At 48.4% G+C, this 12,925-nt stretch overlaps 2 protein-coding genes across 4 annotated transcripts in view; one reads left to right on the top strand and one right to left on the bottom strand.

Annotated features, from left to right (window-relative positions):
• The window catches only part of LOC142369435 (type II inositol 3,4-bisphosphate 4-phosphatase-like), a 55,484-nt gene continuing 42,559 nt past the window's right edge, over positions 1-12,925 (bottom strand). For 2 of the 3 annotated variants that reach the window (XM_075451794.1, XM_075451795.1), the window contains exon 26: positions 1-307. In XM_075451794.1, the coding sequence (XP_075307909.1) occupies positions 37-307 (271 nt within the window). In that variant the 3' untranslated portion in view covers positions 1-36. The remainder of the gene's footprint in view (positions 308-12,925) is intronic. The other variant, XM_075451797.1, reaches the window with a different exon arrangement.
• On the top strand, positions 4,585-6,707 carry LOC142368492 (tripartite motif-containing protein 16-like). The gene has a single exon (XM_075450668.1). The coding sequence runs from the start codon at positions 4,623-4,625 to the stop codon at positions 6,264-6,266; it is 1,644 nt and encodes a 547-aa protein (XP_075306783.1). The 5' UTR covers positions 4,585-4,622; the 3' UTR covers positions 6,267-6,707.

Here is a 12,925-nt window from a genome sequence, read left to right as displayed (position 1 = left end):
TCAATGCCTGACGCCAACTGGTTGGGGTCCAAGTGTTCATTTATTGCACAAACATGTCCTTAATTCAAACATCTGCAGCCACAATCGACAGCACGGAGGCTTCTGGTGAACAGAGAAATCCCACGAACATACATTCATAACAACACATCTTCTGATATAAAAACGTGTGCAGGAACGGCGGGGGAGTCTATCCGTAGCTGCCGTCTGGAGGTCGGTAGAGTTTGGGAAGGTGAGGAGCTGCACGCCGCTGAAGGCGAACTTCCTGCTGCCCACGTTCTTCTGCACGTTCTCCATCCTGCAGCCGTCCCTGCACACATGCAGCATCGCACAAACGCACGTGCACACGGATCAGCAGTGAGACACAAGTTCACACCCGCCTCAACATGTTACTCTGTTCACTTCTCTGCTCACAACAAACATGGAAAACTGGAAATAAGAGGATGTCAGCATCTATATCAGCCCCTGGGAGGGTTTTCCATGGGAAACAGGTTTCAGAGGAGGGTCGGACTAAGATCCATTCAAAGGTCTGGGGGGGGGGGGGTCTCACCTGCGAGACTTGGCTTATGGGGCTTGGCCAGGCTGGTGTGTGAGATGGAGAGGTACCAACCAGATGTAGCTGGGCTCAGCTCCACACACAGCGTGGGCCCTGGAACCTGGGCTCTGCACGTAGATTCATCGGCCGATTGTGGGGATACTTCTGGTGTGTTCCCACAATGCAGTCCGGTGCGGCTCGGGTCGGAGCGGTTCTCTTATTTCAGTGTTTCCACTACCACGAAAGCGTACCGATCCGTACCGTTACCATGTCTGTAACCCTTCTGCTCGGGGTACCGAGCACACAGGACCGGTTCCAGGCTCTGCTCTCCGGTGTGTTTGAGGAGGCTGTGCAGCGGGAGCTCGATGGCGTTGTGCCAAACCAAAAAGTTTTCCAGCTGATTGCAGCAAAAATGGCAGAGAGTGGTTTCAACCAGACCGCGAGCCGGTGTGGCATTAAGCTTAAGAAGCTTGAAGGTGGTTCCAAATTATGGATGTTATTTGTTATTTGCTATTTACGCTTCGGCACGCACTCCGCCCACCCCCGAGGGTCCCTTTTGTACAGTGGGAACGCAAAGCTGACCCCAAAGCCACCCGACCCGTACCGTACCGTTCTGAACCGACCCGTAGCGGACTGCATAGTGGAAACGAGGCTTAAAGCTCCCGGCTGAGAAGCCCAGTGCTGGAGTTCTCCCCAGTGACCAATAGGGTCGCCTCGCTGCGGCTGCCAGTCGCAGGCAGGACGGTTGTTTGCGTGTCTGCACCCAGCAGCAGCTCAGAGCATGCAGCTTCTCTTGGTGCCACGTGGTGCTTCCATTTCTCAGCTGGGGGACTTAAATCCCCATGTGGGCAGTGATGGAGAGACTTTCAATCCAATTTCTGTGCCAGGAATTCTCCATTCGAGCAGCAAGGCCGGTGCATCAATGTACGAGGTACCCGGCCGCCTCAGGCCAAAGGTTGATGCTCGACTTTGTCGTCATACCATCAGAGCTGAAGCCATCTATCTTGCACAGAATGCAAATGTGTGCTGAACGTTAATGTCTGCTCAGATTCCACCAAGTTTACTGGATGGTGCTTCACAGGACGGGCCGACAGCTGCTGCTACACACAGATGCTGCACACACAGCTGCACACAGCTGCTGCACACGGCTGATGCACACGGCTGCTGCACACGGCTTCTACACACCGCTGCTGCACACCACTGCTGCACACGGCTGCTGCACACGGCTGCTGCACACGGCTGCTGCACACGGCTGCTGCACACGGCTGCTGCACACACAGCTGCTGCACACACAGCTGCTGCACACACAGCTGCTGCACACAGCTGCACACACAGCTGCACACACAGCTGCACACACAGCTGCATACAGCTGCTGCACACACAGCTGCACACACAGCTGCATACAGCTGCTGCACACACTGCTCCACACGGCTGCTGCACACGGCTGCTGCACAAATCTGCTGCACACAGCTGCTGCACGAATCTGCTGCACACAGCTGCACACACAGCTGCACACGGCTGCTGCACACACCTGCTGCACACAGCTGCACACAGCTGCACACAGCTGCTGCATACACCAGCTGCACACGGCTGCTGCACACGGCTGCTGCACACGGCTGCTGCACACGGCTGCTGCACACGGCTGCTGCACACAGCTGCACACGGCTACTGCACACGGCTGCTGCACACGGCTGCTGCACACGGCTGCTGCACACACCTGCTGCACACACCTGCTGCACACACCTGCTGCACACAGCTGCTGCACACACAGCTGCACACACAGCTGCATACAGCTGCTGCACACACAGCTGCTGCACACAGCTCCACACAGCTGCTGCACACGGCTGCTGCACACGGCTGCTGCACAAATCTGCTGCACACAGCTGCTGCATAAATCTGCTGCACACACAGCTGCACACGGCTGCTGCACACACCTGCTGCACACACCTGCTGCACACACCTGCTGCACACAGCTGCACACAGCTGCACACACCTGCTGCACACAGCTGCACACAGCTGCACACGGCTGCTGCACACGGCTGCTGCACACAGCTGCACACAGCTGCTGCACACACCTGCTGCACACGGCTGCTGCACAAACCTGCTGCACACACAGCTGCACACGGCTGCTGCACACAGCTGCTGCACACAGCTGCTGCACACGGCCGCTGCACACAGCAGCTGCACACGGCTGCTGCACACGGCTGCTGCACACGGCTGCTGCACACAGCTGCACACAGCTGCACACACAGCGAAGACGGTTTCAAATCAACAGAAGAAGAAGATGGGAACAACAACTGATAATTCAACATTTTCCAAGTGGTTATAGTCGCACTATTTTGACTTTATTTTATTCTATCTTCTTGTTGAGTTTTTCATGTTAAACACACAGTTTCTGCTTCAAACTGCTCCTCTTCCGTGAATCAGTCACAACTTGATAACTCCTCCTTCTGTTTCTTATGAAAAACACTCTGTCCACATATTTCCCTGATCCCTCCCCCTCAGATCTGCAGCTTTATAGATGGGTGTAACCAACCTGTGCTGAACGCTAAGAGCTGATTGGTTCATTTCACTGCAGACATGCAGGTTGTTTACATCAGAGCTGAAACCTGTTTCTGTTGTAAGGAAGTGAAACTCACACAGTCAGTGTTACTGAGAGCTGAAAAGGCGCAGAAAGGAGTTCAGATGGATCAAGAAACCTTCTCTTGTTCGATCTGTCTGGATCTGCTGAAGGATCCGGTGACTATTCCCTGTGGACACAGCTACTGCATGAACTGTATTAAAGCCCACTGGGATGGAGAGGATCGGAAGGGAATCCACAGCTGTCCTGCTGCACATGGCTGCTGCACACGGCTGCTGCACACGGCTGCTGCACACGGCTGCTGCACACGGCTGCTGCACACAGCTGCACACGGCTGCTGCACACGGCTGCTGCACACGGCTGCTGCACACGGCTGCTGCACACGGCTGCTGCACACGGCTGCTGCACACGGCTGCTGCACACGGCTGCTGCACACAGCTGCTGCACACAGCTGCTGCACACAGCTGCTGCACACACCTGCTGCACACGGCTGCTGCACACGGCTGCTGCACACACCTGCTGCACACACTGCTGCACACACAGCTGCACACACAGCTGCATACAGCTGCTGCACACACAGCTGCTGCACACAGCTCCACACAGCTGCTGCACACGGCTGCTGCACACGGCTGCTGCACAAATCTGCTGCACACAGCTGCTGCATAAATCTGCTGCACACACAGCTGCACACGGCTGCTGCACACACCTGCTGCACACACCTGCTGCACACACCTGCTGCACACAGCTGCACACAGCTGCACACACCTGCTGCACACAGCTGCACACAGCTGCACACGGCTGCTGCACACGGCTGCTGCACACAGCTGCACACAGCTGCTGCACACAGCTGCTGCACACGGCTGCTGCACAAACCTGCTGCACACACAGCTGCACACGGCTGCTGCACACAGCTGCACACGGCTGCTGCACACAGCTGCTGCACACAGCTGCTGCACACGGCCGCTGCACACAGCAGCTGCACACGGCTGCTGCACACGGCTGCTGCACACGGCTGCTGCACACGGCTGCTGCACACGGCTGCTGCACACGGCTGCTGCACACAGCTGCACACACAGCGAAGACGGTTTCAAATCAACAGAAGAAGAAGATGGGAACAACAACTGATAATTCAACATTTTCCAAGTGGTTATAGTCGCACTATTTTGACTTTATTTTATTCTATCTTCTTGTTGAGTTTTTCATGTTAAACACACAGTTTCTGCTTCAAACTGCTCCTCTTCCGTGAATCAGTCACAACTTGATAACTCCTCCTTCTGTTTCTTATGAAAAACACTCTGTCCACATATTTCCCTGATCCCTCCCCCTCAGATCTGCAGCTTTATAGATGGGTGTAACCAACCTGTGCTGAACGCTAAGAGCTGATTGGTTCATTTCACTGCAGACATGCAGGTTGTTTACATCAGAGCTGAAACCTGTTTCTGTTATAAGGAAGTGAAACTCACACAGTCAGTGTTACTGAGAGCTGAAAAGGCGCAGAAAGGAGTTCAGATGGATCAGGAAACCTTCTCTTGTTCGATCTGTCTGGATCTACTGAAGGATCCGGTGACTATTCCCTGTGGACACAGCTACTGCAGGAACTGTATTAAAGCCCACTGGGATGGAGAGGATCGGAAGGGAATCCACAGCTGTCCTCAGTGCAGGGAAACTTTCCTACCGAGGCCTGTGCTGAAGAAAAGCACCATGTTAGCAGAGTTGGTGGAGGAGCTGAAGAAGACTGGACTCCAAGCTGCTCCTGCTGATCACTGCTATGCTGGACCTGAAGATGTGGCCTGTGATGTCTGCTCTGGGAGGAAGCTGAAAGCCATCAAGTCCTGTTTAGTCTGTCCGGCCTCTTACTGTGAGAAACACCTCCAACCTCACCGTGATGCTCCACCATTAAAGAAACACAAGCTGGTCGACCCCTCCAAGAAGCTCCAGCAGCACATCTGCCCTCGTCATGATGAGGTGATGAAGATTTTCTGCCGTACTGATCAGCAGAGCATCTGTTATCTCTGCTTAATGGAGGAACATAAAGGCCATGAAACAGTGTCAGCTGCAGCAGAAAGGACTGAGAGGCAGAAGGAGCTGGAGGGGAGTCGACAACAGATCCAGCAGAGAATCCAGGACGCAGAGAAAGATGTGAAGCTGCTTCAGCAGGAGGTGGAGGCCATCGATCAGTCTGCTGCTAAAACAGTGGAGCACAGCCAGAAGATCTTCACTAAGCTGATCCGTCTCCTCCAGAAAAGAAGCTCTGATGTGAAGCAGCAGATCAGATCCCAGCAGGAAGCTGAAGGGAGTCGAGTCAAAGAGCTTCAGAAGAAGCTGGAGCAGGAGATCACTGAGCTGAAGAGGAAAGATGCTGAGCTGAAGCAGCTCTCACACACAGAGGATCACAGCCAGTTTCTGCACAGCTGCCCCTCAGTGTCAGCACTCAGGGGGGCTACACACTCATCCAGCATCAAGATCCGTCCTCTGAGGCACTTTGAGGATGTGACAGCAGCTGTGTCAGAGCTCAGAGATAAACTACAGGACATCCTGAGAGAGGAATACACCAACATCTCACTGACTGAAGTGGATGTTTTACTGCCAGAACCAGAACCAAAGAGCAGAGCTGGATTCTTAAAATATTCAAGAGAAATCACACTGGATCCAAACACAGCAAACACACGTCTGTTATTATCTGAGGGGAACAGAAACGTGACAGTAATGAAACATAAACAGTCTTATTCTTGTCATCCAGACAGATTCAGTGACTGGTTTCAGGTCCTGAGCAGAGAGAGTCTGACTGGACGCTCTTACTGGGAGGTGGAGTGGAGAGGTGGAGCAGTTTGTGTAGCAGTCGCATACAAGAATATCAGTAGAGCAGGAGACTCTGAATGTTTAGTTGGACACAACAACAAATCTTGGTCATTACGTTGTGACAGAGACAGTTACAGGTTTTATCACAACTCAGTCCAAACTCCAGTCCCAGGTCCTCGGTCCTCCAGAATAGGAGTGTATCTGGACCACAGAGCAGGTATTCTGTCCTTCTACAGCGTCTCTGAAACCATGACTCTCCTCCATAGAGTCCAGACCTCATTCACTCAGCCGCTCTGTGCTGGAGTTTGGCTTTTAGATGATGGAGACACAGCTGAGTTCATTAAACTGAAATAGACAGAAGTCATTTCAGGGACAGTTGGTTAAAATGTGTTTTAGTTTCTCTGTGTGGACAACACCATCCCCACCAGAACAGTGAGATGCTTCCCTAATAACAAACCCTGGATCACCTGTGAGCTAAAGGAACTATTGAACAAGAAAAAAAAAGCCTTTAGGGAGCGAGACAGGGAGTTACTGAGGAGTATACAGAAGCAGCTCAAAGTCAAGATCGGAGAGAGCAAGGAGGTGTATAGAAAGAAGCTTGAGAGTAAACTGCAGAGGAACAATATCAGAGATGTGTGGTCAGGAATGAAGAAGATCACAGGCCTCAAACAGAGGGAGGATCGGATGGATGGAAGTCTGGACAGCAAATGAGCTGAACACATTCTTCAACAGGTTCAGTTCAGGAACAAGCTCACCATCCTCCCCTCCTGTTCCCAGCCAAAGAGACATCCCACCCTCCTCTGACCCACAGCTTTCCTGTAACATCTCCACCTCCACCTCAGTCATGGATTCTTCTGCTTCCACTAGTTTGTCTTCAACCAAATCAGGAGATGCTGCTGTCCCCTTTGCCTCCCCCTCCCACTTTTCTGTTTCTAGAAGTCAGGTGAAGAGGCAGTTGGAGAGACTGAACCGGAACAAGGCTGCAGGTCCAGATGGTGTCAGCCCCCGAGTCCTGAAGGCCTGTGCAGAGCAGCTCTGTGGGATTCTGCAACACCTTTTCAACCTTAGCTTGACCCAAGAGAAGGTACCACTGTTGTGGAAGACATCCTGTCTGGTTCTGGTACCAAAGAAAACTCACCCCTCAGACATCAATGACTACAGACCTGTTGCCCTGACATCCCACATCATGAAGGTCCTGGAGAGACTCCTGTTGACCCACCTGTGTAAGCAAACCAGCACATATCAGGACCCCCTGCAGTTTGCTTATCGCCATGGAGTTGGAGTTGAAGACGCTATCATACACCTGCTTCAACAAACCCACTGTCATCTGGACAAAGCAGGCAGCACTGTGAGGATCATGTTCTTTGATTTCTCCAGTGCATTTAACACAATTCAGCCTGATCTGCTTCGTCTGAAACTCCAGAAGACTCAGGTGGAGGCCTCAACAATCACCTGGATTAATGACTACCTGACAAACAGACCACAGTTTGTCAGACTGAAGAATTGTGTGTCTAACCAGGTGATCAGCAGCACAGGAGCACCACAGGGGACTGTACTTTCACCATTCCTTTTCACTCTGTACACTTCAGACTTCCAGTACAAGTCAGACTCCTGTCATCTACAGAAATATTCAGATGACTCTGCAGTTGTCGGGTGTATCAGAGATGGACAAGAAGCTGAGTACAGAGAGCTGGTGGACCGCTTTGTGGCATGGTGTGGGAACAATCATCTCATCTTGAATGTTAACAAAACACAGGAGAATGATTGTAGATTTCAGGAGAAACAGGGTCAGATCAAACCCTGTTTCCATCATGGGAGAAGAAGTGGTGGTGGTTGAGGAATATAAATACCTTGGTGTTCATCTGGACAACAGACTGGACAGGAGACACAACAGTGATGCCATCTACAAGAAAGGACAGAGCAGACTGTACTTCTTGAGGAAGCTAAGGTCCTTCAAGGTTTGCAGCAAGATGTTGCAGATCTTCTACAAGTCTGTTGTTGAGAGCGTCATTTCCTCTTGCGTCATCTGTTGGGGCAGCAGCATCAGAACCAGGGACCTAAAAAGACTCAACAACCTGATAAGGAAGGCTGGTTCTGTTCTGGGGACGCCTGTGGAACCTCTGGAGACAATAATGCAAAGAAGGATTTTGCATAAAATCAAGAGAATTATGGACAACCCTGAACATCCTCTCCATGAGACTGTTATCAGAAAACAGAGTCTCTTCAGTCAAAGGCTTCTTCAGTTTGGATGCAAAACGGACCGCTACAGGAAATCTTTCCTTCCCACAGCCATCAGCATCTATAATAACTCCTTGATTTAATTGAGTTACATCAACATTTAATTTCCCTCTGGGATAAATAAAGTATTTTTGAACTTGAATTTGAATTAAATACGTAGGTTTTAGGGAGCTCTGGACGCACTTGGGTGGTCACATGGTTTTTTACCAGTTCTCAGTTCTCAGTCAGTCAATCAGTGGGTGAACAGGTGAGGCAAGCAGGCAGAAAAAGCGGGAATCAGAGCAGAAGAGGCAGGAAGGGATCCTGTGAAGCATGAACCATGTTGGTTTTACCTGCAAACTTGGAATAAATCCATGATGAACTACATTTTTTGACGTTTTGGACCTTTTTGTACTGTTATCTTATGTTTATTTTTAGTTTGGTCACCTTTAAGTCAAAAGTTTCTATTATTTTCATAGACAAATAGTCACTACAGGTGGTACTTTGACCTCTGATTGGTTGGTGTTTAGTTGGTGTTGGACTTTGTTTGGGTGGTGCTCCTTCCTGTCTGTTCAGTCATGGAGGCTATCACTGCTCAGCAGGACTTTTATCCTCCTGAACTAATTACATTTACATTCACTGGTTTGTCAGACCAAATGTTGTTGTTGTTCTGATCCATGTACAGATGAGGTAAACTGTGATTATCATGATCATCATCAGTCATTTTATTGCTCACAGCTGATATTCTGAGTCATTTAGCAGATTTTACTGATTTAATGTGTCAACAAGCTGAAGTTTTATATGATCAATAGAGATTAACAAAGCTGGTGGTGTTTTCATTTCTGCTGAACTTAGTTATTCAAATATTTGAATCAATAGTGAGGAAACGAAGGGAACCTGCATTTATTTTCAATCATAAAATGATCTGGAAAACAAGCCTCGTTCAGCACACATTTAATATTGGTGTAAAGATTGCATTTATAGTTCTGGACTGTTAAAAGTGTTGCTTTTGTGTAAAAGATGTTCTATAAATCTGAGAGTTAGAAGTCAACATGTGAGCAGAATGCTACATTTGTATTCATGCTAAAGGTTTTGATGTACAAGGGAAATAAAAATCACAAAATTTACAGCAGACTTGTTTTTTATTGTATGTTCTTCATGATTATGGTCAGTGATCATCATTTATGTTCAGGATGATGTAACCAGAAGCAGACACGTGCAGAGGTGGAGTCTGAATGTAAATAACTTCATCATTTTAATAATATGCAGCAATGAGCCCACACTGGAAGAAGAGGACTGCAGGCTGGTTTACGTGGTTCAGTCCTCAATGCCTGATGCCAACTGGTTGGGCTCCAAGTGTTCATTTATTGCACAAACATGTCCATTATAAACATCTGCAGCCACAATCAACAAGATGACGCAAAACTGTTTCAGTGGCCGTCATAATAGAGTCTGAGTCAAGAGCTTCCAAAAGAACGTCATCCACATACTGAAGAAGGGAGACGCCTGGTGGTAGTGTCAAGGATTGTAGTTGTTGTTTTAAGACATGATTGAAGATGGAAGGTGAATCAATAAAGCCTTGTGGTAGACGAGTGTAAGTGTATTGCTCACCCTCGAAAGTGAATGCAAACATCTGTTGAGAATCCTCATGCAGGGGCACACAGAAGAATGTATTAGCCAAATCAATGCAAAGGAAGAAGTGTTGGTCTGGTGAAATGCCATTTGACATAGTGTATGGATTTGGCGTGTCATAATTAGTGAGGACGATGACCTTATTGATGGGTCTGAGATCATGTATCATTCGATAATCAGGTTTTCCAAGTTTTGGGACGGGGTTTATGGGAGTGTTCCATAAAGACATTGTCGGTGTAAGAACACCAGTGTGTAAAAGTCCCCTTATTGTTTTCCCAATACCCTGTAGTTTGTCCCGGCTTAAGTGGGTATTGGGCCCTATAAATAGGAACAATGTTGTGTTTCAAAGGGATCTTCAGAAGTCCCACGTCCGTGGGTCCAAAAGACCACATTGGTTCAGGCAAACTCTCTAGCAACGCTTGTGTATGTGGGTGATCAGTGTTTTCTCTGCCATGAGTTCGGGACAAATAACATTTTTCTGGATGCAGTACAGTATGAGAGACATGAGCAATCATATAGGTCTGCGTGGAAGGAGAGTAACGAAGATTTTTATTCTGCGTAGGAGTCCAATCAGATGCCAGTAAACACTGTTTCACCATCGGACCCAAGTTCTTTGCTTCTCCTCCATTTGTTATCTGCAAAGTGATGTGAGGGGCAGATGTGTCTGACAAACCATACAATGTTTCCATTGAGGCCGGCACAGAAACAGCAGCAGCCGCACCCTCTTGTCCTACATAAATTTCACATATTTCAACACAGGGTTCCTCTCCAGTCTCAAGACATTGTAGTACAAACCCGTCCCACAGCGCATCATAGTTTTCATCACCATATAGCTCATAATTAAATGTGCAATGTGGTGGATCAACTGGATCGGTGTGGAGACGCATTACAGAAATCGTGGCGTGGCACAACGTTGTACAGAGCCATTTGGGAAAGTGATGTCCACATATTCCAGAGTCATAAGCACGGATATGTTTTGTGAACACAAGATATCCCTGGCTAAAAGATTCACCGGGCAAGAGGGTGAAAGAAGAAATGAATGATCAAAAGCAAGGGAATTCCATAAGCATGAAACAGGTGTTGACAGAGGCCACTCTTCTGTGTTTCCCGAGAACCCAACAACAGGTACGGTATTCTGTGATAGAGGAAGTGGCGTCTTAAGTGTGGAATACCTGGCTCCTGTGTCGATCATACACGTATAGTCTTGGCCGTTAATTGATAGTTTAACTAGAGGCTCAAGAAACAAGTCATTACAACACAGTGAGTCACCTGCTGTTAGTCCTGGGCCTCCCTATTGTGGCATTTGGTGGGAGCCAGGGGTGTGATGCCCAGACTCCTGGTGTGGGCCCTGTTGGGGACCCTGTTGTGGAGGAGGGAAGCTATTATACTGATACTGTGGAGTCCCTCCTCCTGATTGTACTGAATACGGAACATCACGACATTCAGAGGCCCTGATGTTGAAGTCCCGACGGTGTTTCCTTTTTTTATCAGTTATGATTGGAGATCTGCTCCGTTCTGGGTATGACCCATACAAAGAAGGTGGATGGTGTGGTCGTACAGCACGAGGAGGAGCATGTTGAGACATTTGTTTAATTTGAGCCTTATTTTGATTTACTTGGTTTCTCACGTCTTTCAGTTGTGATTTTGCCACTTGTGCTTGAAGGGAAACTAATTCTGCTTTCTCTTGTTCCCGTTCTTCGATTTCATTATCAATGTATTGAATGACATGGGCTGCCCATAATCCATACGTGAAGTTTGTTAATCCAACAATCCTTCTCAACGTAGCTTGCACAGAGGGAGAGAGTGATACTTCCACTGCTCCTCTAAAAAGCATCTCAATGGCATCACTGATGGCTGGATCTTCACCAGTTCTCTCATGCCATAGCTCTCTTACCCGCGGTAAATAGGCTGTGCCTTTCTCATTTCCATTAGGTGGAATTCGACACAACTCAACTGATTTGAGATGTACAGAGAACTTCTCTCGTACCTGTGGCCATAATAAGTACACAAGATCCTGGAGGCGTGTACTGTCTGGGGCCGAATCAGTTCGGCAGTGTTGTTCGATTTCTGTCAGCATGCCCAATGACGTACATGAGGCAAATACTCGTCTGATATTGCTTAAGGCTGGAGATAGTCCAGCACATGCCTCCAAGAATGCTTCAATCCATGCCCCCCCCCTTATCTATGTCTGGTAAATGGGATTTAATCATTACAGTATCCTACAAGGAGAATGGACTGTACGTGGTATTAATGCGACCATTAATATTGTTTGCTGATATCAATGGCATCTGATGATGACCCCGACGGGTGTCAGTGCATGCGTGAATATTACCACTATTTTGGTTCTGAGCAGGGACATCTGTGAGATTGTAATTTTCTGACTGGTTACTTTGATCCATCCACCCACCTAGTCTTTGTCTGTCCAGCAAAGCCGTTAAATCATGTACCAATGGACCAAAACATGCATCCCCTGATCTAATTATGTAGCCAGGTGCAGATGGTGTCGCATGCGATCAGGTTTCCAGTGATTGTGATCCAAATGTATCACTTGAGTAAATCAGTTTTTGTGACATATTTAAATATTATACACGTGTTATTCAGAGTGGCTGAATGGCGTAATGCCCAAATGTTGGAGCCGGTCAAGAAACTTCTACACAGAACCTAAAAGTTCTGCGCGCTTGATCGCTGGGGGTTCACCCACTCCAGTCATCCGTTTTAATTCAACCCTCTGTGTAACACCCTATCTACCGTTCCCCTTATCTATACCATTGGCCTTTTGAAACAGAACTACTCGAGATCTGCAGGATATGAGCAGTAAAATATCAATCAAGTAGCGAACCACCCCACATTTTCAAGAAAAATAACAAATCTTTCCCTGTGTCCCTATACCGAAATCTCAGCCTACCCACCACACGTGGAATGAAAGACCATTCGCGCCCAGATCTAAATCAGTCCTAACACCTGTCAGGGAAAAAAAAAAAAAGACTCTCCGCCCGCGGTAATCTCTCAAATTTATTTCTATTAGCCCACCCACCGCACGTGGAATTAAAGACCCTTCGCCCACGGAGCTCTTCGCGCATGGTAACCTCTCAATTTAGAAGACAATTCCCTCCATGGGATATTCATTTATAAGATTAATTTATTTTGTCTTTTATTTGTTCGAA

The sequence above is a fragment of the Odontesthes bonariensis genome, chromosome 19 (assembly GCF_027942865.1).
Source record: "Odontesthes bonariensis isolate fOdoBon6 chromosome 19, fOdoBon6.hap1, whole genome shotgun sequence".
Classification (NCBI taxonomy): domain Eukaryota; kingdom Metazoa; phylum Chordata; class Actinopteri; order Atheriniformes; family Atherinopsidae; genus Odontesthes; species Odontesthes bonariensis.
The sequence above is the reverse complement of the archived record's forward strand: the minus strand, read 5'-3'. Positions and strand labels throughout refer to the sequence as shown.

What these genes read in the sequence shown, in the direction of transcription:
- LOC142368492 (XM_075450668.1), top strand. Translation starts at nt 4,623, where the DNA reads ATGGATCAGGAAACCTTCTCTTGTTCGATCTGTCTGGATCTACTGAAG.